Source organism: Balearica regulorum, chromosome 2 (assembly GCF_011004875.1).
Source record: "Balearica regulorum gibbericeps isolate bBalReg1 chromosome 2, bBalReg1.pri, whole genome shotgun sequence".
NCBI classification, from domain to species: Eukaryota; Metazoa; Chordata; class Aves; order Gruiformes; family Gruidae; genus Balearica; species Balearica regulorum.
This window is the reverse complement of record NC_046185.1, coordinates 160384589-160412185: the sequence shown is the minus strand read 5'-3', so window position 1 is coordinate 160412185 and position 27597 is coordinate 160384589. Positions and strand designations below refer to the sequence as shown.

General features: G+C 38.6%; 1 protein-coding gene across 3 annotated transcripts; it reads left to right on the top strand.

Moving 5' to 3' along the window:
• The first annotated feature begins 29 nt into the window (after nucleotides 1-29).
• On the top strand, nucleotides 30-25835 carry ACTR3B (actin related protein 3B). 3 transcript variants are annotated; one of them, XM_075746687.1, is made up of 12 exons: nucleotides 30-229; nucleotides 7606-7661; nucleotides 9495-9619; nucleotides 10613-10723; nucleotides 11121-11216; nucleotides 11372-11479; nucleotides 12774-12917; nucleotides 13515-13688; nucleotides 15802-15894; nucleotides 23633-23758; nucleotides 24214-24297; nucleotides 24876-25835. In XM_075746687.1, exons 1-12 carry the CDS (start codon nucleotides 186-188, stop codon nucleotides 24969-24971), a joined length of 1257 nt encoding a protein of 418 aa, XP_075602802.1. In that variant the 5' UTR covers nucleotides 30-185; the 3' UTR covers nucleotides 24972-25835. The 3 variants fall into 3 exon arrangements, with proteins under 3 accessions (XP_075602802.1, XP_075602804.1, XP_075602803.1); XM_075746688.1 differs by lacking the exon at nucleotides 7606-7661 and having other exon boundaries at nucleotides 91-229; XM_075746689.1 differs by lacking the exons at nucleotides 23633-23758; nucleotides 24214-24297; nucleotides 24876-25835 and adding an exon at nucleotides 19693-19794 and having other exon boundaries at nucleotides 46-229.
• The last annotated feature ends 1762 nt before the right edge of the window (nucleotides 25836-27597 follow it).

Sequence of the window (27597 nt, the reverse complement as noted above, 5' to 3'; positions counted from 1 at the left end):
CGGCGGCAGAGAGCGCGTCACGTGGCGGCGGGCGGCGCATGCGCCCTGGGGGCGGCGCTGACAGGCGGCTGCATGGTGCCCGCCGCTCCGCCGCCGCCGATGCAGTGAGGCCGGGCCAGGCCGGGCCGGGGGAGCCGGCGGCGGCCTGGGTGGTGGTGTAGGGCCCGCATTGCCGGCTCCCCAGCATGGCGAGCTACCTGCCCCCCTGCGTGATAGACGGAGGCACCGGGTGAGTGCGGGCAGAGGTGGGGGGGATCGGCGCTGCCAGTCTCCTTTCTGGGGAGCGGGGGATTGTCTCCGCCTTGCCGGCGCCCCTCAGCCGCCTCCCGCCGCTGGCGAGGGCCCTCAGCGGGGAGTCCCTTGCCTATCACGAGTCCGGTCTCCTGCCGTGTGTCCCGATCCTCTCCCGGCCTGTCGCCTCTGGGACAGAGGGTCTTCCTTTCGTCCGGGCCCCTCTGCCGCTGGGGTGGCCGCTGCTGCCCACCCACCGCTCTCCACCGGGTACCCCCCGTCCTGTCCTTCCTCCCCGTTGGGAGCCCGGCGGAGGGCAGTCCTGCCGTGCCCTAGCCGTGTGCCCCGGGCAGGCCGTGTGCCCCCGGGGATGGTGTGTCTCCCTGTGCCCTTTTCTCCTCTTGGGTTCGATTTTCATTCACGTTCTCTGACTTTAAACTGTTGCATAATTAAAACGCTAAAATTGGGGATGGCTTATTTCAAATGACTGCCTGGAGAGGGGGGACACGTTTGTTTCACCTGGGAGCTACGAATGGGCACTGACTGTGGTCCAGAGGCAGGTGAGGTGTGCTTGCCGGGCTGCAGCATCTCCTTCGTGCAGAGCTCCAGGACCACAGTGGCCTTGCTGGATTGCATCTGGCTGTGCCTCTAGACAGCGTGTACGTCTTGAACCTTTCCCGGTATTAACCTCTGGCCAGCAATCAGATGGGAGCTGGCTGTTTTATACTACTGATATCTTAGGTCATCCCTTCTTCGCCTTTGTCAAATCAGTGTGAGATTTATCCTACGTTTAGACAAACCACAAGTATTGTAACTCTCCTGTCTCTGAGGACTAAAATGAATCTAAATTGCAGAGGCTGTGCTCAGGAGGCATTTCAGGAACAGGTCTTTCCTACGTGTCTGTGGCTAGAGAAGACCCATTCATCATCCGATAGACCAGTTCTGGTGTGCCTCAGGAGTGGGAGGTGTCAGGGAGCTTTAATGAAGGTGATACTGAATATCTGGTGTGCTTTTGCTAATATCTTTCCTTTGGCCAAACAGTTACAGGCAGCTCTGAGGAGGAGAGGAGACAAAACTGAGCCATCTTAAAAGCTCCAAAACCAAACCAAACAAACCCAACCTCCTAGATAACCAGAGGAAGCACTTTCCAGTGATGTGGTGTCACACTGCCTTCTCCTGAAAAAGTGTTTCATATTTTGAAATACATCTTTGTTCAACTGTCACAAAACTTTTAAAAGTCTCTTGTTGTGTTTCTGTTTATACCTTATCTTACCAGAAATCAGCTCTGTCCCCTCAGTGGAGAATACTGGAGTCTACAGACGGAAACTTTGGGAGTAAAATAGAGACTGGGTTTCATCTTGCATGTAATTCTGCCTGTGCTACTCCTTGGTAGTTTCTCAGGTTTTTTCTATTTATTTGTTGAAGATATTTTAAATATCTGTTCTTCACAGAACTGTTAGTGTTACAGGAATATTACTTGACAGTTTGGAAGAGTTTTTCAAGGACAGAAATGGGAGCTCTAGGTGGATCCTTTAAAATGGCTAGAGTATAAACAGCAAAAACAAGAAAATGCATTAAATACAATTCTTCTGTGTCTTGCTGAAGACCTTCTTTGCTCTCAGTTTGTGGAGTGATTCCAGTGTTTTACTATCAGTAGATATTGATGGTGACCAACAGTTGTCCAAAATAATGACACGAAACAATTTATTGTGTCCTTTCAGGGAATCACAGTGACACAGAATTATTAAGTAGAATTTCTAAAATCTATTTAGTGCTTGCATGGTGAAAAACTGGTGGAGTTTGTCTATATCAGTTTGTTTCAGGAAGGGTTCGGATAGTCCCCAAGTGATACAACTTTGCATTTCCATGTCTTCAAATGATCTTAATTCATATGAGACAACATTGTGTCTCAGTTGATGGGATTTCTGCTTGGCTTCACTGCAGGGCACTGAAATGTAGAAGACTTTTCAGCAATGAGATTATTGAATTTGAAATAAGTTATCTTGCAGAATTCAAGAAGAAATAAGAGGCTGAACCAAAGCAGCCAAAAGAAGTAGCTTGACTCATTGATACGCAGTCTCTGGAATTTTCCTCTGTGTGGGCTGAAAACCTTCTTATTGTTAGAATGAATCTACTTTGGGTTACAAGCTTCAAACAATTCATTCCAATAAAAGGCTTTCAGATGAAAAACTTGGAAGAGCATAGCAGAAAGGAAAAGGTATATGCAGACATGCACTATGGAACATTATGTGTATAAAATACACTTTTCTACTTAAAACTCTGGTACTGAATGAGGTGCTTTGTCCAGGCACTAATCCCTCTTCCTTTTCTGTAAGGGGATTTAAGAAGTTTATGAAAAGACTCTTGTTGTTGTTTTGCACGTAAGGAGCCTGGTTTAATTTACTGTTGTTTGCAGCCACAGGCCTCAGTCCTGTAAAACACTGGAATTTCTCAAAAAAAGGAACAACAGGTGTATAGAAAATAAGTACAGACCTTCAGTGAGAAGCATATCATCGTAGCAGGACAGGATAATGTTCCTTTCTTTATTAGATAGATGACTTGAACTTTCTTTATAAATAGAGACAGTTTATGGCAGATTTTGCAGACAGTGGTAAAAATTTGGTATCGTCAGTTCCATTAGTATTTGCAAATGACACGTCCTATTTCAGTTTTGATCATGCATGAGGTTTTCCTCGTGATCAGTTTACACATTGCTATTGGTCTTTTTGTGGAGAAGGGCATGCTATTTTTAGTTTCTTAGGACTAACAGGCCTTTCTCGTGTGGCCGTTTTAAGTAGCTTTAGACTTCATAACTAGTTTTATTAACTGGCATTTAGCTGTGGGACATCAGAATGCTAGTAGGTGGGTGTGTGAAACAAAGATGGCTTAAAATACCTCTCTTCAGTGTATGTATTTGCAGACACTGAGGAATACTTCTATTTTGGGTGTATTTTATTGATGTCACTCCATTTTTCTTTTAGTAAAGAAAAATAAATTCAGCAAAGCCTTACTGATGAGCTTAGAGATAAATACTTGATTACTGGGAGAAGCGAGCTGGACTTGTCTTAAAATTTGAAGCTTAGGCTGTTTGTTGTTGTTGCTGGGCTGTTAAAGATAGCTGGAACCTCAGAACATGTTACATTTCCCCCCCTATTACTATATTTCTGATGCTAAATGAGTTGCTTTAGCCAAGTATTACCTCTGCTATTTACACGTGAGACTTGTAAACAGGCGTTATTGTAATTGCGGTTCTGGGTCTAAGGGGCCTGGGTTAATTGTTGTTTATAATCACAGGCTTCAGTCCTGTAAAGTGCTAGGTGCTCTCAAAAAAAGCAATGGCTCTAATGTACACTTTATTCTTCGCCCAGGTGCTCCTGGGTGAATTGAGCCGATATAATAGATTTTTTTTTGTTTGATGTTTCCTCCTTCATCCCTTCTTTCTTTGTTCCCATTCCTTCATCACATCCTCCTTCATTTCCAAAGTGCCTTTCCACATCTTCATGTAGACCTTGTATTGCAGGTTTCTCCAGCATATTTCTAATAATGATAATACAGTCTGTTTATGACAGCATCACATCACAGGTGTGCTGGCAGTAATAACTGTTAGTTATTTAGCATCTTAGCTGTCTTGAGAAAGTGTTCTCTTTACAGAGGTTTGTTTGTTTGTTTGTTTACAGGACTTTCTTAAAGCATTTTGCTGTTTTCAATCACTTCATATCTATCTATTTAGAGGTGGTTTTTTTTTTTTTTTTTTTTGTGAAGGTAACACATTGTTTTAAAGATCTGGGCCAAAAAGCAATAGAATTTGAGGAAATACTAAAATGTTCACATCTGTGTTTTGGTCTTTTACATACCTGTCCAGAGAAAATATCTTGTATTTTGAGATGGATAAAGCAACTGCCTGAGTTTGTGATTTTTAAATGCCTAAATTATGTTGTTCTCCTGCTCTAGTAAGAATTTTCCAAAATATATCTCTGCTGTTTAAAGTGGTTGAGGGTGCAGCACCTGCTTCTGAGTTTGGTCCATTTGCATATCTTTGCAGTCATTTTTCTAAGGAAGTTTTTCTGTCTTTCCATGGTAGGACCTCAGAAGAGAACAGGGTTAGTATGACCATTCCTTATGCGAAAACTAGTGAAATTGATTTGTGAACTAACTAATCGCCTGGAAAAATAGTATGTAGGACACAACAGGATTTTTAGAAACTGCTTGTTTCAACAATATGTAATTTGCAGTGATTTTTTTTTTTTTTAATAAGTCATCCCTCCACATCCCTTTGCATGAAATAGCCCTAGTCTATTGGATCAGTTTTCTACTAATCTTTAATGCAGCCTCCAGTATCCTATATTTTGGAGAGTTTCCAGTAGGTTCCTATCTCACTGGCAATAAATCTGCTACTTTTAATGAAATTAAGTTGGAATACTGGTTATCTACACATTCCCTACAGCTGTCTTTGTAGCGTCTTGTGATCTGTAAATTACATTACCATTAGTCTGCTAGGCTGTAACCCAGGAGAAAAAAACCCCATGTTTTAGATGCTTAAATATTCATTGGAGAAGGGACTGGAGACCAGGTAACCTCTCTAACTGTTTAAGTCCAGAGCCTTTCAGGTCAATGAATATTTAAATATCTTGTATAAAAGGGAACAATCTCTGTAGGAGGTCCTGGAAGTGGGTCACCCAAACACTTTTTAATGTACTCATGGGCATGGCTTTCAGAGGTGGAATGTGTTCGGGTCCTGCTGGGCAGAAGAAAAATCTGGGACCAAATCTGCCATGTCCTGAGTGAGTAGGCTACTGGATAGGAAAGGGCAGCACAACCATAGCGTCTTTTCTCTTCCTCATTAGTTTTGAGAGTAGATTGAGTTACCCTTCCATTTGGTTTTGTCAAAACACCTGAAATACAGCTGCTTATTCAAGTCTGTCTCTTGTTTGATGCTAAATAGAATTTTTTAACAGCATTTTTTTTTACTTACTTGCATCAACATTGAACTAAGATTTTAGTTATTCTCAAAATTCTAGTATTAATCCTTCGTGGATTAATAGCATGCGAAAGAAATTTTCCCAATTTTTATCTTCTGTCAGATGTGTTCTTTGAAGAGAACTATTTTTCACGGATACTGAGTAATAAGCTTATCCCATAGTTCTAACTGGGGTTAATTCAGCTAGTGAAAAAATAAGTCTGTAAAATACTGATCTATAGGCTTTTGGTAACTTTGTAAGTTATTCTAGTAGGTGGATCTGATCCCTACTTGAGAGGGATAGCCCAAGTTGACTTTTAGAGAGTGTTTTCTTTTTAATACTGTGAGTGGGTGTGAGTTTAGCATGTGTGTAGAGGGGGAAAAAGATGGCAACGGAATTGACCTCTTGGCCAGAGTTTAGTTGAGTTCCGATTATATTGCAGGAACCTTTAAGTGTGTGTGTATATATATGCACATGCATATATAAAAATTGTATAAAAAGTATATATACATTTTTACATGCTTAGGTATATGTCTATATTTGTATGTATTAACTTTGTTTTTTATCCCTGGGGCTTGAAGGACTGTTTTCATGAGGTTTCTGCCTGATTGCCATTTCTAAGTCTCAGAACTAGGTCTCTCGAATCCAAAAACGGTTTCCTTGGTCCTTGCTACGTGCATTTGAGCAAAACTCATTTCAGAGAGAGAAGTGAAGAGGAAGTATCCTGTAATGTGTCTTAAATCCCAGTGTAACTCCTGTTGTTGCTTGTTATGTTTGAACACTATTCCCTGGGTAGGCCTCATTCTAAAATGTAAAGAAGCTATGCAATAATAATCCTAAAAAGAATTCATGCTAGTAATGGTCTTCTCTACAAATCAGTTTAGTTTAATGTCCTGATTATATTTTTTTGAGAGCCACAGAAAGTATGCACAAACATTTTGGATTAGACTGAAAGCATATGCCCGCATTAATGATGATTAAAAATGCAACAAACCCTTGCCCCCAAAACATAGTCCTTGTCTTTTTAGCCTTGGGGAAAATGTTTTTTTGTTTTTTGGGTTTTTTTTAAACTATTATTTGAAGTCTCTTGAAGCTATAGCTTTGAAGAGATGTTGAAAATATAATATTTAAATTCCAAGGTCCTTGCTAATTCAGTTTTGATTTAATTCCTTTATCTAAGCAAACTAACTCTTAATGAGTGTTTTTATACCAAATATTCCATAAAAGGGAACTTACTGTTTAAACTGTTAATGAAGAAGCAACCATCTGTTTTAGTGATGGCATAATATTGTTTGCAAATATTGAGAGTAGGATGTAGGCAAAGACCCTAAATTCACTTTAGGACCTAGATTGTGATTTTTCTCATTTAAGAATGTCATGGCTTTAGGTTTTCATGGAAAAAATGGATGTGAATAATGCTAATTTCCCTCAAATCATGCTATTATTGTACTTCTATTCCAATCTAATGAAAATATTAGGGAAAGACTTCTGTCTCTGCAACCATTCAATTATTTTTGTTGGCTTTTCTTTTGAAACTACTTCTGAATTGGGTTTTGTTTTTGTGTGCCCATCCCCCCCTCCGGGAATTAGAGCTGTTTTTCATAGTCTGGGATGTTAATTATTTCTAGCTGCTAAAGACCTGCAGACAGTAACACCATGCAGAGCTTTAAGGTTTTGTGTGAAAATTCCTTTTCTTTTTTTTCCTTCCCCAAATTACTTTTTTCTTTTTTCTCTTGATCCTTTACTTGTTAAAATAGATCCTATATGCGTATTAAAAGAGACGGACGGTGCTTCATACCATCTGCTGCCCATTTCTAAAGCATTTTATCAGTGCATGCTTACTTGGATGTAGTATGTGTATATTACCACACACAGATACTATACCTGTGACAAAGTGAGTGGTTTGTGCAAGGCATGAAGTGGAATTGTATCGGGATTGCAAGTGGAGTTCTGAACTGTGGTTTGTACTTAAGACATGCTATTTCTTTTTTTCTTCTGTATTTGGCAATATTGAACAAATATGCAAAGTCTAATGACATCTTTGGTCACGGTAGCTTTCTGAAAGGTAAGATCTGCACAGCCTCTTTTTTACTAAAGGGTGGAACGTGGCTTGTCCATCTTTCTCCATCTTGTTGACTGGTTATGACAAAGAGCTGAGTTTTCAGATTTCATAGTTTGAAAAAAACACTGCCAACATTTGTGAGCTGAAGGAGTCTGAAAAATAAATAACACCTAAAATATTTACCACTTCTGAGTTTTCTTCTCTGCAGGATGACACTTGAAAGCATAACCCGGAAAATTGTAGATGTGGTATACGATTGTTTTGCCTTCACTTTAAGAACTGTAGTGAATTGAAAGTAATTTTTTTCTTTACATCTAAGTGCATTTAATGACCTTGTGATCATTCTGTTCCTAGGTATACGAAACTTGGCTATGCAGGAAATACAGAACCTCAGTTCATTATCCCATCATGTGAGTAACTTTTTGTCCCTCCAAATTCTAATATACACCGCTATCACTGAGCAGTTTCATGGGTAAATGATGTGCTTTCCAACTCCCAACTCAGCCTTCATAGTCTCTTGTCCATCTGAGAAGTGATATTCATTGTATTAGCATCTTTGGATAGTGTAGCTAAACAGAACTCCTTGTTTGCAGTTAGCTAGGACTGTTGCTCATTAAATCAGCTCTTGGTTGCTATGACAAAGATGAAGAGAACTCCAGTCCAATTTCCTTTTTATCTCCATTATTTTTCTGCCAGGACTCTTGAGTAGACAGAATGCAATTTACCTCCTGTCTACCTGACACCATGGTTACTGCCCGGATAATCTGGGGAAGGCTTCCAATCAAATTAAGTACTAAAGTACAGGTGGTGTCTGCCTTATTTACATTGTCTGGGACTGTAGACAGTTTAATATTCAAAAAAAAGTTGTTCTTATTAGAAAATGTTCTTTTTGGCTGTGTGTTTACTAATTAAAATGGTTTTGCCCATTTAACATGCTTTTGTTGAGCAGATTTACTCTTTTTTGTATGTTAAACTTACTTAAAATGTTATACCTTTCTGATGTTCTTGATTTTAATTATCATCTTAATAGTTTCTCTCAAATGGTAAATATATTTATAAATAGTTGCACTCACTACGTATTTACATCTATAATGGCATCTGTTATCTCCACTTATGTTAAACGCTGCCTTTTACTTTTTGTTAATTTCATCAATTAACTACTTATTAATGTATCTACACTGCCTTGTAGCTACTCACAGTAGAAGGTGTAAAGATGAGGAAATAATAAAGGTAGTTGAGGGCCAAAGAGGTGGAGGGGGATGTGCTCTTTACAAATGTAGCTGCAGTACTGGTTATAGTCTTTCTATTTTAAGCATTGTAAAAGAAAAAATAAATCCAAACCTAAACCACTGGTAAAGATTTAAATGTCTTATGTTAAAGAAGTGGGATAGCAGGAGTTTCCTGTGAATTTGTTATAAATCCTGTTTTATAAAACTATAAACTTGTTGGGGCTTAGGTGTTTCCAAAAGAATTGTTTGCCTGTCAGTAATTTTTGGTGCTGATAGTATTTGGCGTGTTTGTGGATATGTCTGTCTACTCTGCATTTTCTACTGTATGTTATTTAGATCCTGATTATGACCTATTAAAAGAAAACTGTATATAGATAAGGCTATGTTTTAAGAGTACTTTATTCCATTTTTATTTATAGCTTGCCCCAGATTTGGTTTTTTTGCTGTCTCATCTTCTTGCCTATAGCAGCCATCATATAATAATTTTAGTAATAGTTGCAGCCTGCTAATGGGAAGCGTAAGCGTCTCCAAAGATTTCTCTGTAGTCCTGCAAATTGATTTCTCCCCTTCCCCCTTCCTCCTTCTCACCAACGGAGATAATGACTCCAATACTTATTTCTGAAGTACATAGTTTATTTTCTTCTCCCCCTGTGCTCTTAATTCTCAGAGTTGAAACTCAGAAACTCATGTTACTTATTGGCTTAAAGAATATTTCCGGTGGAATGCCACACTTGTGCGGGTTTAGTGACTGCTGTAGTCTGTAACAGAATATATTTTTAAGATTTTTCTCTAAGTTATTATTTACATTAACGAGGGATGGGTGACCAGAATCCTGCGTGTCGCAGTGAGAGTGAACTTTGCTATATTGGCTTGTCATAATTTTTGCTTTCTGGAAACTATAGTTTCTATGTCAAATTTTTATTTCTGGAAAAGAATCCTTAAGTAACTAAATATTAATTTCTTGGTATTTAACTGTTTTAATTTTGTTTTGATTTGTTTGGGTTTTATTTTAAGGTATTGCAATCCGAGAATCAGCCAAAGTAGGTGACCAGGCTCAGAGAAGGGTAATGAAAGGCGTTGATGATCTGGACTTTTTCATAGGAGATGAAGCCATAGATAAACCTACCTACGCTACAAAGGTAAGCATTGGATATTTTTAAGAAGTCTTTCCAAATTTTCACATTTTTATTAGTATATAATGTTCTAGGCCTTTTTGATAGCCATGTAAAACACACATTTGCTTTTTGTAAAGTATTTTTGTTGCTCTTTAAAAACTGAGTGGTTTTGTTCAGGACTTTATCTTTTTTGAATGTCTGTTGTACTAGTGCTGTCCTGTGGCACGGGTGCTTGAACCCTTTTGTAAATATCCATTGATATACAGTGCAGCTGTTGGGTTTTCAAAATTATTAGCTATTAAAATAGTCATAAACACTGAATATTTAAATTCTTGCTAAAAGTATAGCCTCTTAACATGGCATATGAACTGGGGAATGTGTTGGATACTTATACTTCAGGGAATGTCACAATTGTTTTGTGGAGGGCTGTCTTCAATGCAGCTTTTCTGTGAATCATATTTTCCATACCCTAGTAAAGGACTTCTTGTACTTACAAAATGTTACTGGCTTATGAATTATGTGGAAAAAATCATATTTTATACATCCTACTGTATTACTTAAATGTCAGCTGTGTTCTTAACATTGAACAAAATGTAAACATCATCCCTGCCAGAACTTTTGTTGAAAAATATATAGCCTATATGGTCTTTATTTCTTTTTATAGATTGGAAGGCATATTGAAGCCAAGTGTGATTCTCAACTTAAATGATAAAATTGATACAGAAAAGAGATTAAAACACAGTGCCGCAATAGAGCAATAGCAGTATTAGGAATAGAGTCTGGATTCTGGCTTCCAGTCCTGCAAGGTAGAATCGCAATTTGAAGTACCTGGGAGTAGGAGATAACTTCAAATAATGCCTCTAAATTAAAATTAGAATGGAGGATTTGATAAGGTGACCATGAGATGAGCTGTTTTCATTCTTGCAGATGTAAGGGTTTGGGGACTTAGGCTGTTCTTATTTCTGGGTTTGTTTGTCCTTGTATGGTCTAGAGTGTTGACAAGTTTTCTTGCTTCAGTGGCCTATACGACATGGTATTGTTGAAGATTGGGACCTCATGGAGAGATTCATGGAGCAGGTCATTTTTAAATACCTACGAGCTGAACCTGAGGATCACTATTTTTTAATGGTGAGTTAATGAGACTGGGTGAGAAAATATTTTTGTAAGAGGAAAACTAAATAATATTCCAAGCACAAGTAGCTCTGTTGGAGGATTTTTCTCTGTATATGTCTTTTATTTCTTCAGCAGCTGAAGGTTAGGGGTAGTGGAAGAGGAAAGTAATCTGTAAAGCTACATTACAACCGAATTCTGTTAATTTTGTAACGCAGACTAGTGCAGATTGGATTTTGGTTTTGAAAAGCTTTAGTCACTTTGTTTAAACTAAATTCTATCGGAAATTGTCTATTTTGAGTGCACTGAAAATTTTCAAAGTTTGATTATTACCATACCAAGCTAGTCAATGCATGAACCATTAGGACTTCATTGAGATGCTTTTTCAACTTTTTTTTTTCTTCCCCCCCCCCAGACAGAGCCTCCATTGAACACACCAGAAAACAGAGAGTATCTTGCAGAAATCATGTTTGAATCATTTAACATACCAGGACTTTACATTGCTGTTCAGGTGAACAAAGTGCATGTATACTTCTAAAGTATAGTATAGCTGCAGTATGTATAGTCTTCTGTATGCACATGTCTAAAATGTTTGAAACAGTATTTTCTGAGATTGTAAATTACCACACTCTGCCTGCTTCTAAATATAAACCCTTTCTCACGTAGGCAGTGTTGGCCTTAGCTGCCTCTTGGACATCACGGCAGGTTGGAGAACGTACTTTGACTGGAATTGTCATCGATAGTGGTGATGGAGTGACCCATGTAATTCCTGTGGTATGTAACAGGATGCAATTTGAAATTATCAGTGGTTTGGACAAGTACATGGTTTGTTTACTATAGGTTTAAGTTAAGAAGTGTCAAACTATACTTTATTTTTAAATTTTTAGTGTTGCTTGATTGTTAGGGATTTTTTCCTCCCTTATGATTGTTTGAAAAGTATGTATTTTATTATGTGAACTTAGTTAGAAAATGAGTTTAGCTTGCAGACTAAAAGAAGGTCGCAGTAAGGAATCGTCAGGCTATCTTTTAAAGGCTATTTCTATGTAAAACTTGGTCTTTTGTTACTGTGATGCCTCAGTTCTGTTTAATGCTTATCACAATTTTGAATCTCCAAATATCTGACAAGAAATGACCTAACTTTTTTGATGTCCTGCATCTTGATTGTTTAATACAACTGAAAATGTGTGCTTTTTTATAATTTTATTGTATTTTAGAAGTTAGTGATCTCTCTTTGTGTGGAAACAACTACAAGCTGGTATAAACACGTGTTCATATACATGGTCTATCTCAAATGGCTTAATTATGTTAGGATGTTTAAAATGCAGAATTACCTGTGCATAGTGGCATCTGTTCCACTGATGTAATTTTGTGTATTTCTGAAGCATACAGTATGCTTGAGTGATCACTTGTTTTAGAAATGAAAATTTCTAAACTTCATCTTGCATGTTGGTATTGATCAGGTCTTCTCAGTATTTTCTTCATATGGGAAATGCTGGGAAAAAACATTTACCATATGAAACTCTTAAAAGTATAAAAAAAGCAAGGGAAGAAGTAGTGTTGGCTCAGCAATACCAGTGTTTTCAGTAAATGCATCCTGAAAAAAATTCATCAAATAGATTTCTTGGTTTTATTGTGCTTATTGTTAGATACTACTTCGTGGAATTTTTCTTGTGTGAGGATTTTAGTAAATTTTATACTTTTTCCTATTCATTTTTCACTCTCAAACAGGACACGAGTGGTCTATTTTATATTACGTTTGCTTTTCAGATCATGCCTAAAAGGAACCATCTGACCAGACTTTGTCTTCTAATGTCTTCAAGATTTTTATCATCTATCACTTGCGTATCTATTAGATAACCTCATTCTCTTTATATGTGGTAATCAAGGTCTTTTAAATAAAAATAATATCCACTTTTCACTGGGTTGCACATTTTTTTAGTAATTTTACAGTTTCAAGATTTTACTGTAAAAATCAAAACAACTATAAAAATTAATGTTAGTTTTGCTGTTAATTATTGATACACTGTAGGTTTTCCCCCTAATATTCTTTTCCTCTCCTCCTGTGTAGGCAGAAGGCTATGTAATTGGAAGTTGCATCAAACATATTCCTATTGCAGGTAGAGACATTACGTACTTTATTCAACAACTCCTAAGGGAAAGGGAGGTGGGAATTCCTCCTGAACAATCTCTGGAGACAGCAAAAGCCATAAAGGTACACCCTTCTTTATCTCTTAATAAATAAATAAAACTCTTTGAGCTAATTTTTTTGGCTTCAACAAGTTGCCAGTGGCTCTTTTAAAAATGCAAATGTAGGCAGTGTATTGTAATTACACAAGCTTCTGGTTGTTTATCCAATCAAGTGCGGGGGAAGGAGAAAGAGGAAGAAAATCTCCATGCTAGACTGTTTGGAGTGAATATGTTCTGCAGATTAAATCAGCATTTTAAGCTTTAGATTTGTTTAAAATTTGCTTTTTAATTTAATAAAAAACATCAGTAGGGTGATTGTGTGGGTCTGATCTTGCAGTGCTCGCCGTTGATCTTCTTTATCGTCACAAACCTAATGGTTGTGAGGTTTTCATTTTGAGAGAGACTGATCTAGAGGAGTCAGTGTGCAATCTTACTGAATCAAATAGGCCATGTGCATTGTCTTCTAGGGTTGAGTCTTCAGTAGTCATTTAGGTGAGAACATCAGTTGAACAGCCCCATTGTAAGAATGCTCACGTATTTTTGTCTTTTAATTGTGTTATACTTTAATTCAATGATGGAATTATTATTTTGGCAATTTTTAATGCATGGTATTTCTTAACAGGAGAAATACTGTTATATTTGCCCTGACATAGTGAAAGAATTTGCCAAGTACGATGGAGATTCTCGAAAATGGATCAAACAGTATACTGGCATCAATGCAATCAACAAAACCAAATTTGTTATAGATGTCGGTTATGAAAGGTTCCTTGGACCTGAAATTTTCTTTCATCCTGAGGTAAGAATAGTGACTAGCAATATTGAAGTTACTGAAACTTTACTGTTGTGAGTGAAGCAGAGGGGGAAGGTACTATCATTTTTGGAGCCAGTGTGCCATCATGTGGAAGTAAGATATCAGTACAGTCTCCTGACTGCGAGCCATGTACAGCCTCAGATAACATAAGCACAGAAAAGCACGAGTAGCATTCCATTGATAATATTTTAAATCATGGATACTGGCTTTTGTGTGCTTTCTCTGTTGATACTGAGTCAATTAACACTGGTGAAGTTTCCCTTGGTCTACCCTCCTCCTATTGGAGGAATATTAAAAAACCTCGTTCTCTCACCTTTTGTCTAAATTCTAGCCTTAATCTCTTTGTGGTCAGTTTGTAGCCATCTGATCTTGTGCCAACGTTAAATAGTTTGTCCTCCCTTCTGTTTACCCTTGTAAACATTTTAATACCCTTGACATCATTTTAATAGCTCCTCTTTCCATAGTCCCTTCAAAGACTGTTACGAACAGGATAAAGGACTTAATTTCAATGTTCTTCATTTCTTGATAGTTTCTTGGCTCTGTATTGAAAAAAAACAACAACAAAACCAAACACAACAAACTGAACTGACTTTCTAGACAAGAAAAACACACTAGGTGATATGTACTGCATCCAAAGAGAATTTCTTCCCGGGCTTCATTAACTCCTCACTTAAAGGGTATCAAGTTAGTTAAGTAAAAGCTGACTTTGGTAAAGCTGTCTTGTAATCTTTTCCTATTTTTGGTTTTCGAAATTTGTTCTGAAGTCTTTAATAGTCTTGAAGTTAGGCTTTGGGGTTTGTAGTTATCCAGATTCTCTCTCCACTTTTTAAATTAGGTATTTTACTTGCTATTCGCCAACCATAGGGTATTTGCTGGCAGACTGCAATTTCACATGTCAGTTCTGCGGTCCCCAGTCTGGGAGCATGTTATACTCTGCTTTGGATGCCATAACTCTCACTTCTACCTATTCCTTTTGCCCTGCTGTTTTATCAATATCTTTATGGAGACCTTAGGATAAGTTTTCAGGCTATAGCTCATTCAGATGAGAACTCTCTGCGTGAAGAAACACCACTTCTTTCTTCTCTTAATTTGTATGGCTTCATGTTTTACCTTCTTGCATGATTAATTCTTACTATAGAAATTATCTTTAATTCTTGGAGATTTTTCATGCCATTCTTATCGCTCCTGATCTCCAAGCCAACTTCCTTTGCTAATTTCTCTTTCAGTTCAATGCATACTTGTTGTGTTTTGGCTTTTCTTATTCATCCAGTTAGATGCTTCATCTTCTTTAGGATGTAAATCCCAAAATAGTTTCTACACCTCTGGGACAGCTTTAAAGTTATATAATAATGTATCTGTAATAACATATTATTATTTATTCATAATTCATTTAATTTCTCAAAGTTTAATCTTTAGGCTGTGAACTGTTCTTTCTTTTTTAAAGCTTATGTTAAGTTTTAAATGGGCAAATTGCTACTAGTCCAAGAATGTTCTCTAGCATTAGCAATTCTGACTCTCTAGTATTTGTAAATGCAGAAATTTACATTAGCACTGTATTGATGTTTGCATTGATGGTGACTTCCACTCAAGACCTTAGAATATTTATGCCTTTTTGAATATTAGAGATTTTGTGTGTGCTTAGGAAAAAAAAATCTGACTTTTGGTGGTAATTTAACATAAGTATTTCAGTAGGATTGAAAATTTCTTACAGGTGAACATTTCAATTTGCACACTGATATTTTTGATTTCACTTGAAAGACAGGGCCACATTGCACAGTAACAGTATGTTTAATATTGCAGGAGAACTCAAACTCACATCACATGCAATAGTAGGTCCATAGCCTATAAACTGTGAACAGTGAATTTATGACCAAGGAAGAGAATATGAATTTCTCGGCGGAAAAAGGAATTCTCATTTCCCTTGCACAGAATTGGGTTTGTTATAATGTAGAATAAGTGGTGAGCAGGAGTAGTACTGGCTTTGATTCCCACGCCCTTTAAAAGTGCTATTACTAAACCTCTCTAAAGTCTCACTTCTACCTTTTTGTTTCTTCTGTCTTGGGATGAAAAATCTAATGCCTATTTTCTTTCATTTTAGTTTGCTAATCCTGATTTTATGGAATCCATTTCGGATGTAGTTGATGAAGTTATACAGAATTGTCCCATTGATGTCCGGCGTCCATTATATAAGGTATGGTCTTTCTGTTGTAAGACTAACTTAATTTATTTGAAGACTAAATATCAACATCATCATCATGAAGCATATACGTAGCTACCACTTCCCCTACTATGAGAAATGTGAACTTTGAATAGAAGTAAAGTTCAAGTTAAAGTACCACTTCTGAATGAAGAGTACTTGATATTTGCTGCTTTTTATTTTTGAAAGCAGTAACAGTGGCTTGATACATAGGTAAGCATTATCCCTGAGGAACTGAGACAGAGGGATGTTATTTGTATCTGACACTTGTAATGTGAATTCCTGTGCATGAAGGCCTTTGGCTTTTGCTCATTTTAAGGACTACATCATGGTCTCGCCCCTCTCACTCCCCTCTGCCTTTATTAAGCAGTGGTTTCAAATACTTTTTTTTTTTTTTTATAGACTCTGCAATTTTAGCCAGGTATTGAACCCAGTATTAAAGTACATGAAGACTTAAAATCTTTTAGGATACAAAAATTAGGCCTGCTTAAACTTGCCAAGGGTGTAGTCCAGAGAGTACTTCCAGTCACTGATTCTTTAAGAAATGAAGAGGAAGGTACTGAGAGGCATGGCCTATGGCAAGCTCTCTCTGTATAGGCAGCACATTCTATGCTTCCTGGTTGTTCTCTGCTCGTGCAGCAGTAGTGCCCTCTTAGAAATAACTGCGTAAAGTAACAGCATGGAGAGGTTTGCTTACTCATTAAAGATGGTAGTTTTCCTCATTATTAGACTGAGCGTTAAGTTCCAACTAAGTCATATCTCAGGGTAATTCATAACTATTAACATTTTGCTATTAACGTAACTATTAACGAACAAAGTCTGTTTTAATTGTCTAATAAACATACTCTGTAATCTACAATGAGACATAGTGCTTCAGAGCAAATCTGTGGAGCAGGTTAAAACGGGAAGTTAAACTGCTTAACAAGCTCATATGTGGAGTGAATTTTGCGGTAGATTTCTTCAACGGCTTCAAACTTAGGTATGTTGCAGAAGGTTTTAGGAAACTTGTAGTGTCTGGTTGTGCTTAGGGTGTCTGCTTTTTTTTCTGAAAGATCAAAGTTGCCACAGAGCAATAGCTTCATTGCTTGGTAGGGTAGGATAGGGATTAGTACTGATTCCAGAAAGTGGCGTTTCAAAATTGAGGTTAAGTTCCTCTTTCCTCGCTATAATCAGCAGGCAAATAACTTCCCTTGGCTTGCTGCTGATTGAGACTTTTGTTTTTCCATTCTCTGTTTTTCATTATACTTGCTTAATTAAAACAATGTAACACAATTGCCTATTGAATTTAATGATAGATGTCAGGAGTTATTAATGCTAATAGTTGCTATCTTCTTTAAACACGGTCACTGCAGAGGGACGAGCATCTCTGTTCTCATTGTTTAAAACAGTGCATAGGTGCAGAAGTCTATTCATACTTTCTCTTAGTTTCTGGTTTTTGAGTTTCATGTGCCACAGTGCTGCGTGGTGGACATCCGAGACCCCATGCTTTGGAGCTGGGTTTCCGTCAGAGGTATTTGGATTCTTTCTCAGTGTTCGTGCAGAAAATACTGGCAAGACCTGCAAGTACCCATCTTGCAGATTATATGTGATATGTAGCCTTTGAAGCATTGTTTCACAACCCATCTTTTGATGTCCTGTGATACTTCTCTTTTTTGGTTTTATTGCCAGTATCCCTGTTTCCCAATCTGATCAACATCTGTCTTATGAAGCCAGTTATCTTACCTCGTGTTGATGTTTGGACCAGCAGGACCTTCATCAGACTGACTTCTTCAGCCAGATCCCATAGCCTGTAGCTGTTCAACACCAAGCAGTCTTTCACATGTGATGAAGCCTTTTTGATTGTATAATGGCTGCCAAAAATGTACTCTTTCAATTCCCATGATTACACTGTCTTTTAATGTGATTACTTGGAAGAATTGATATATATTCTTATTTTGTGTCTCTCTGTGTCTAACACAGACTTGAGAGTTCTGGATTGCTTGGAATTAGCTGCTTTCTGCTAAAATGGAAGAAGATAGGTAGGCTGCTGGGTTTGGTACCAGGAGACTTGCACTGAAATTTGAAGAAATAAGGTGGATTTTTTTTTAAACAAACCCAAATCTTCAGAAAGTGGAATGAAATTTAAAGTGAGTGCTCAGGTGAAATGATAGAGGAGTAGTTTTGGATCTTATCACATGGCTGAAATAATCTGGCATCCTTGCTATGTTGATCATTCCTGTGTGTTGAATTCCACTGAAAAATGACCCATCCTGCATGCAGCTAGAAATGTGATCATGCTTTTATGGGGCTCAGTGAGGCATTGCATCACCCATGGCATTCTTTGGGAAGAATGGTGTATAGCTTGTCTAGTTCTATATTTTTTTTTTTTTAGACTTCTTTAGCTTCTTTTTTTCTTAAAATACTGTTCCACAACCTTTCCTTATACCTACATTTATATAAGTATATAGGATAACTGATATCACAGAAATGCAGAGAAACTAGGAGGAGAGAGCAGTAGCACGATGGGGACTGTGGTCCGCAGAAAAACGCGGTCCTTCCCCCAGCTTTCAGGTTACTATGAGCATACTACGAAACACAGTGTAACTAACGCATGCTCGGCTTGCATCAGTGGGAAACATCTGCTCCATGGTGTAGCTACAACAGATGCTAGTGTTGGATGTTTTCAATACTAGTTGCTATTTAAAAATCAATTTTCAACCTGGAAATGCTCTGAAACTTGTCCTAACATTTGTTGGTTAGGGCATGAGTGTTGGTACTTAGTGTTGAAAGAGAGTAGCTGAATTTAACTATATATTCACTAGGTGGCTGTTACAATAACTTTAGAGGTGGACAAAGGGCTTTCAGAAATTCTAAAAACTGCCTGATATTCTAATAAACAGTATTTTTTTATTGGTAAAAGGTTCAGAAACTGTCACTCTTACTCCATGCTCTATTTCATCTTCCTTTTTCCCCCATCCAGAGTCTCTCCCCAGATACTTGCAGAGTTTAGATGGTTGCAGGAGATGAGAACAGTATTGATAGTTCTGAGCTCTGTGCCTTCTCTCAGTAGAAAGGATGTAAGTGTAGGGTCACTGGCTGTCCCAACAGTTGATTTCTTTCAACTTTTCTCTGCTGTGTTTTTGGCACAAATATAGGTAAATTTACCTGAAACCAGGTAAATTATGTCAGAAGTATCTCTGGAACATCCTAGTCAAGCATGTTTAAATATTCATGATTAAAATCATGATGAATCGAGTTGTAACATCTTTAACCTCAAACTTTTAAGCTAGCTTCTCAGGCTGAAAACATTGCATGATGTGGGGACTGCAGTGTATTGGCAAGTGTGGTGTTTTATTGTAGGTAAATCATGTAGGATTTTAACGTTACTGGCTCTTTTCCTTAGAGAAGATGACTTTTTAGCTGGCTGTGCAGCTATTGGGGACAATAGTGAACTTGATCTTGCTGATACAATTGAGATCTGGACTCTGCTTGTATCAGCATTCTCTCAGAAGTTTAAACTGTTGACCACGCAGCTCATAACAAACCATCCTCAAAGCCTGGAGAGATCTGGGGTGCGAGAGGCTAAAGGGGTGGGGAACATCCACCTAGCATCACTTCTAACTTGAATTGCTGGTACATACTTCATGTGAAAACAGCTACACATGTGCTATGCGGTGTGTAGATGGCGCTGTCAGACTGCTGTGTGGTGTCTGGCTGGACATCTGCAAGCTGCAGGGAGAAATACAGCCTGGGTGGTTCCCGACTTATTTCCTGTATCAACCCTATTCTTGCCTTTCCTCTCTGAAATTGTAGGTGTCCTCAAGCAGAAGACTGGATAGGGTTCAACTGACTTCTCCTTCTCTGTGCTCCAGCAAAATGACAATGTTTGCTGTTAATTAGTAAGTACAGAGTGGAGAGGCTCTGTGGAGAGACTGCCAGGCTGTTAGATCTGCGTCATATTGGCACCGATGATAAGACATGGGAAAGGAAAGGTATTCCTGCTACGTCACGTGGAAGCCCCAAGTGATTAACACTGTTAGCGTAGCACAGAAATACTGAGGAGAAGCCCTGTTTATTCCTATCGCAGCTGTAATTAAATTTATAACATTACCCATGCTAGCTGGTTTAACAGTAGCTCAATACATCTGCAGTATCTTGTGGTTACTTTTGTGTCTGAGTGCAGGCATATTTCTGCGGAACAGCATGACCATAAGTCATGCTGAAATCTTTTGCTATTACTCCAGCTGTTAAAAGAACATTGCAAATCATGAGTTTAAAGGAACAGAAGTTGTTTCTTCATCGTTAAAAGTCAAAGTAATTTAAAAAATAGTGTTTCTCACAATACTTTTACTTCTCTGTAATATATTTGTTTGATATGTATAATATTTCTTCTTATACTTTCTGTACAATGTTGGCAAATACTACCCTCTTTTAGCTAAATTAACAGAGGCATGTAGCTTAATTGATTCACTTGCTCATGAAGTGCTTGGCTTCAGCTTGTGAACCTTCCAGTTTTTACCCATAATAATTTTTATTAACAGTCTGTGAACCTTCACAATTTTTAGCCATAATAATTATTAACAGTCATATATTGCTCTCATTACATGTCTCTGGTGGTGTGGTTGTGTCATGTTAACTTTAATTTAGGCTATCCTTTTGAAGGAAGGGAAACTGCAATGTGGTGTTGAAGTTCATATTTACCAGAAAAGCAGTGGATGCTTCTCAGTTTGGTGCTGCAAATTCTGAAGTGTCCAGCTGAGAGTGTGCTTATACCACGTTACAAGGTGCAGTGTAAAGATGCACAAACCTGTTCAGCACCTTGTGTTTGGTATTGACAGGCCACAATAAGGTCTCCCTGGAGCCTTCTCTTCTCCAGGCTGAACAATCCCAACACTCTCAACCTGTCTTCCTAGCAGAGGTGCTCCAGCCCTCGGATCATCTCCGTGGCCTCCTCTGGACTCTCTCCAACAGCTCCATGTCCTTCTTGTACTGGGCACCCCGGAGCTGGATGCAGTATTCTGGGAGGGTCAGAGCAGAGGAGAGGGGCAGAATCTCATCCCTCGACCTGCTGGTCATGCTTCTTTTGATGCAGCCCAGGATGTGGTTGGCTTTCTGGGCTGCAAGCGCATACTGCTGGGCTATGTTGAGCTTCTTGTCCCCCAACACCCCCAAGTCCTTCTCCTCAGGGCTGCTCTCAATCCATTCTCCTCCTAGCCTGTAGTTGTGCTTGGGATTGCCCTAACCCATGCACAGGACCTCTTCTAAGGGAATATGTTATTTTGAAACAACTTAAATTTTCAACCAGTTAGCTATAAAAGTAAAAATCAACTGAAGCTTCTTTCCTTTAGATGGTATGATAGTGTTAGCTGTGAAACCTGTGGTTTGCTTACAGCTGTTAAACCAGCAGAAGTGTGTTTGACCAGAGTAAGATCAGAAGTCTCGTTTAAAGGAGTCAGCTGGAAACAGATACTTAAATCTGAACTTCCTTGGGTTTTTTTCTGGGAGGTCGGAGGATTCCCAGGCAGGCTGAAATCCCAAACATTGCTAGTAAGCTTTCTCCACTGAGGTATTTAGTATGCTTCATTGTTATGTTTTTCATTAAGTTGTTACTGGAATTACTGGGTTGTGTTTATACTCGGTTATTTCAGAGAGAAGGTATTTGCTGGGGGGGGGTGGCTTCTTGGTCGTTTTTTGGAATTTGGTTGAGGTTTTTTTTGATCTGACTGTCTTTTCCCACCTTCATTGGGCCCTTTGTGGTGGGTGCGGTGTTTGAGTGGTGGGGAATGTGTGTGGATTCTGCTTTCGTTGTGAGTGAGGACTGCCTGGCTTCTGACCTCCTTGCAGAAGACTGACCTGCTGAGTTGCGATAACTTACTGAAGCCCATATGTGAGCAGTCCTCTACTAAAGAGTTAGCACAGCTTTGGCCCAGTGCTGACAAGAAGTGCAGGGAACAGGGGAGCTGTAACTGTATAATTAACCATCTTGTAATGGCAGATGGTATTACCTAGTTACTTATATCCAAAATTCTGCTTGGCCTGGCTTGTACAGATATGCGATAATGAGAACTCACCTTTTCAACAAGTATACCCTAGTGCTTCTGTTCTCCTTGACTGGTATTATTGTTAGACTTATTTCAGTGTGTAGAAGTACTTGAATGATCGTAATCTGAGGAAGGTGTAACCTCTTAGCTTCTAACCCTGGAATAAGAAAAGATCCTCCCAGTGTTGCTGCTAACTCTGTAGTTGCATGAGTTGGTCTTGGATGTATTAAAAAAGTTATTCTCAGGTGTATTCTGGAATCTATTTTTAGTGATAGTATTGTCCACTTTATGCAGTATACTTGAAGTTTAATTTGCTTTGAATAGAATTATTGCTTTCACCATCTTCAGCAACTTCATTATCTCCAGCTAATATTTTCTGATGGCATCTTTTTAATTGCTATTTTATCACTTAGGTTGGTGGTTGACTTTTTTCCCCATTAGCAATTTTCTTTTCCCGTGTGGAGTGCATGACCACTGTGAGGCAGGGGAAGAGATGTTGTTGTGTATGGAGGGAGTAGGGGGGATTTCCTTCCACCTTAAATTTTAGGACTAACTGGTTTCTGGCTCCAGCTTATACATATGGCTCCTCTCCTCTTCCCTGTCCTCCCCTTTCTTTTGGGAAATGTTTCAGTAATGTTATGGGAATGTGTGCTTTTCTTTTAAGTGCACCTGCCTTATTATGCACTCTTTTATACTGTAGATAATCCAAAGCTGTGAAGAAACTTATTTTTTTCATTAATAAACAACTTCTCACTTTACAAGTCACAAACAAAATTTTCCTTGTTATCTGTTGCTTAAAATCCAAGCAGTTACTTCTACACCCTGCAAGTGTGAACGCTTATTATGTATGTCTTTGACCCTTCAGATCAGTGTACAGGCTTTCTGGCTGAAAAGGGTGGTTCAGAGATTCCTTGATCATTATGTGTGCAGTCTTGGTCTGCAGTGTCAAAAACTATCACTGAGAGAGAATTCTTTGACCTGTGTGTAATGAACTCGATCTCAGTTGAGTTCCTGTGGATGTGTGTCTAAGGCACACAAGTGGTTTCAGTAAGTGCTAATTGGCACTTTGGTTTGCAGTTGCAGCAGCATGCAAAAATGAACTTTGATCATGAAAGGCATTTTGGTGCCACCGATGTTATGTTCTAAGGTTCCTGTCTTGAATCCCCCCACCTTTAAAATGACTTCTCCGTTAGTCCATGACTTTGCATTATCAGAATTAAGGATGTGACATTCTAAAACCCCTATTTAAAAATCCAGATATGAGACTTGCTTGTTGCTATGTTTAGAAGTTTAACTCTTAGAATAATAATTAAAAAAAGAGTTCTAGATAACTTTACGGCTTTAGGAAAGACACTAGCAGTAATATGATGAGGCTAGAGCCTTATTTGGTATTAGGGCTAAAACTGCTTACTACGAGCATCCCTGGGAAACTTTCTGATCTAGTGTTTTATTTCTGCTGCTCTGCACGTGTAGGGTACTAACTCACCATTTTAATGGAATCCTTCTCTTTTGTAATAACATACTCTACGTAAAACTCTTCTTTAGATGGCACCATAGGCCTCCTATGGAAACTGAGCAATGCTTAAGGTGTTCTGTGTAGCTTGTCAGCTTCTTAATGATTTTAAGATCCAAATAGTCAACTCTGCAGGGTTGGCTTTTGGGAAACTCACTTAAAGATGCATTTAAAGAACGTGTCTTTAATTTCTGTGCAGAATGTGGTCCTCTCAGGAGGATCCACGATGTTCAGGGATTTTGGACGACGACTGCAAAGGGACTTGAAGAGAGTAGTAGATGCGAGATTGCGACTTAGCGAGGAACTCAGTGGTGGTCGGATAAAAGTAAGTAAGAATTTCAAGTGCATTGATTACATGAGTAGTGAAAGAAATAAAGTTCAAATTTTTCACTTCACTAGTGAGAATGCAATGTTGTAAAATGAGTAGTATATGTTGTGTATGTCGTGTTTAAATATGTTGGTAGCTGTGCAATGTATGACGTGTCTTTATAGGAATCTTGAAGTTACTGTGAGCAGTCTCTAAGGGCAATTCTGGTTTCCCTTCTAGGAGATACGTGATCTTAGCAGTAGGCAAGAGGGATTTAACTGTTGTGACCTTCAGCATGCTAATCATGAAGGGTTTTTATGACTTGGTATCTTAGGGAATATGGCAGACTGAGTAATAGGTGTGAGACAGTGATGTGAATGGAGGGGTGAAGATGTCTGGGTCTGAGCATTTTGAGTTTGTAAGGATCTCGCCAGAAAATGTAAAGCAGCTAAATGGAAACTATTTTTTCTTAGCCCAAACCAGTTGAAGTTCAAGTGATAACGCATCACATGCAGCGTTACGCAGTTTGGTTCGGTGGTTCCATGCTGGCTTCGACAGTAAGTATCAAAATTGTTCTGATTTTTTTTTTTAAATTTTATATTGTCTCTTGGCTATATTTGATCCGAGTACTAAGTTTTAAACCTTTTCATTGTGACAGCCTAGAATCCTTATACAACTTTTATCTCAGTAAAATTTGTGCAGGGCAAGTGGGAGCTTTACTTGAGTAAAGATAGCATGATTTGATGTAATTCTGAATTAGTTTATGTCATAGTTGCAATGTAGTTCCTTTATTCCTGAAGTCAGCACTAGGGATTAGTTAGGACTTGAGGAATATAGGATCTAAATCAATGGTCTTGAAATGCGAGAGAGAAGCAAATACAGGAAAATTGGAGCAATTCCTGTATCCGAAGTGGGCTTTGTTATTCCTGTATTTAAAAGCAGTCTTCTGTCCAGACGAACTTTTCTTGATTAATTGTATTCATATCATAATATTTCTAGTCTTGTTCCATTTCAAAAATGATTTACCACATCATAAAGCTGCAATCTACAAAAATGTGAAGGCATTAGTTTTTGTCAGTTTTTCTACTTGATGTATTCTTATGCTTTTGAGGGGATTTGTTTTGTATTTTCATAGCCAGAGTTTTTCCAAGTATGTCACACCAAGAAAGACTATGAAGAGTATGGCCCTAGTATTTGTCGTCATAATCCTGTTTTTGGAGTCATGTCATAATGCTCGTCTGTATGGAAACAAGATCTCTGATATCTTGCTGGTGAAGAAACTCATGTAAAGCAGAGGAAGGCAGCAGATACTGTAAATACTGAAGCAAGATGTGGTTATCTCTTGGAAGCATTTGGATCACCACCGTGCACTAAAGCACAACTTACAGCCCCAGGTCATTTCAGTAAAAGCCATTTCTCTGCTGACTACTTTAAAGCCTATCCTTCTTTCTTCCTAAATGTGAGGTAATTGAAAATAGGTAAGTCTTGGTTTAGGAGGTTGTGCAGACACTACTGAAATTGAATTTAGAAGAATAAGGCAGTGTTTTACTGCTTGTGCAAAGGTTTAAACCTTTCCCACTTGTGCCCTGATTCTGCAATCAAATCTTTAGCAATGGAGCACTAAATACCACATTGCCTTTGAGGGAGTTGGAGTGGATGCAGGTACCTGCCCAAAAGGATTAGATTGCAGGATTGGGACTGTACTTTGTAAATGTAGGTTTTTCATATCATTTTGTATTTTATGATATTGGTAGGGTGAATTGATGACTGACTAGTTCTAAGCACGAACAGCTATCAATGTCATGGAGTGATGTTATGCATTTCCAGGTGTGAGGCATGTATTGGAGTTATGCTGGTACTTTTTTTTTATTTAAAAAAAAAAAAGCCATGTATGCTGGAAACTGATTTGTTCTTGTTCGGATGACACAAACTAAGTGAATTTACAGTATTGTATGAAGTTTATTATAGCCACTGTTACTTTGTTTTGAATTTTCTGAAACTGTTTTATAGAAGATAATGTTTTGTTTTGATGTTGGTGAGTGGTGGATGACACACGGGCCTTGCACCAGTGAAATAAAAGCTGTTAACATCTTTATGAATGTTTGTGGTAGTCATGATTTAGATACTCGTTCATTTTATTTCACAAGGTTATCTTTCCATTTATATATCAATGTAGGTGGAATCATAGTAACACTGAAGTTGGAAGGGACCTCTGGAGATTTCTGGTCCAGACTCCTGCTCAGTGCAGGGCTCACTTCAAAGTCAGATCTGGTTGCTCAGGGGTGGTCAAGTTTAAATTTCTGTGAATGGAGATTCCTTAACGTCTCTGGCAACCTGTTCCAGGGCTTCACTACCTTATTGTAGGTACGTGTTCTTATGTTGTGGACACGGTGTTTGTTCTTCTGTGGTTTAAATGTAAATGGAGTAGGAAGTCCTACTTACTCTGTCTGTGCTGATATTTATCTGATCTGTCAGCTGAGGTTTTGTAACAGTTTGTGTAGCCCGATAAGAATTTTGCAAGACACATCAATTTGTTTTTAACTGACATGGAGGGATTGAGACCGAGCAATTATTTGTTCAGCATAAATTAGAAATTAAACAAAATGGGACTCCATGACTGAAGCCTGGTTCTGAATGCTTTTGAACTTAAAGCTCAGCTCTCTGGAGAAGCACATTGAAGCTTAATTTCCTAAATTCTCTCACTAAGAAAGAAATAGGTAATCTAATATAACGTGTGCTGTTTCAGCTTGTTCCAATATTATATCAGCTTATCTATGTTTCAAGTTTATCACTGCACTGCTGGCTACTTAGGGGTTTGTTGCTTGTACAGCAGAATCCAGAACCATGAGCACAAGGTGGCTGGAGTCAGGCTTCAGAGGAAGATTCATACATTTAGTGCACTGAGCAAGCGTGGGCTGAAACACTGGCACGCTCACTTGGTGCTACAAAATAGGGAATGCTGGGGATGTGGCATAGTTACATGTCGCCTGCAACCAGTTTTAGCCAGGCATTGAGATATCTTCAAGTTAACAGGAGGTGGCCTTTTTTGCTTCACACTTCTGGTATATGGCATGGGCACTCATTTTTGGGGAGGGAAGAAACTTCTTTCAAAAAACAAGCAAGACTTGCTTTGAAAACAAATGAGGAAACGTGCTCATGTTTACTCTTCATTAAAAAAAAATAAAAATCCACATTGATAGTAAGAAAACTCATGGATGTTCAAATGTCCTGCAGCTGAGTTCCCCTGTCTTTCAACTTCTGGGAAGACTGACCCTACCTATCACACACACTACAGACCACGTGAGTTTTAAACAGTCATTGGGCAGAAAAAACTTCAAGATGAGATGTGACAGAGGATGAATGCAAATGCGAGTTGTTAGCTTCTGTCTTGCTGACTACTGTTGGGCTAATTTAAGCTTGTTGGCAATTAAGCTTGCCTTTTCAGTTACATTTTATGGATTCTTGCAAGTAGTTAATAACCACAAGGACCTGTCAACAGCAAGTTCAAACTTGATTCCCTAACCTGCTGTTTTGGGCGCTCACCTGAGAAGGAGCACATGCATTCATTTTGAATCCTCTTGGACAGAGGAAGGAATTGAACCCAAGACTTAAAGCCAGAAGGGCCAGCAGGGATCTATTCTGCCTTCAGACATTTACACAACAGGAGCTACTAGTGCACTTCCACAAAGCCTGATTTCTGAAGGAGTGCTCTTTATACCTAATGCATCAGGGCAGATTTCTGGAGCTTGATGAAGGTAGTAGTTTGCCGCTCTAATAGCTTGCTATTGCTGTGAAGGAGTGGTGGTACTGCTTTGTCCCTGGAGCAGGCTCTGGCAATCACAGGGCACTTGTGTGAG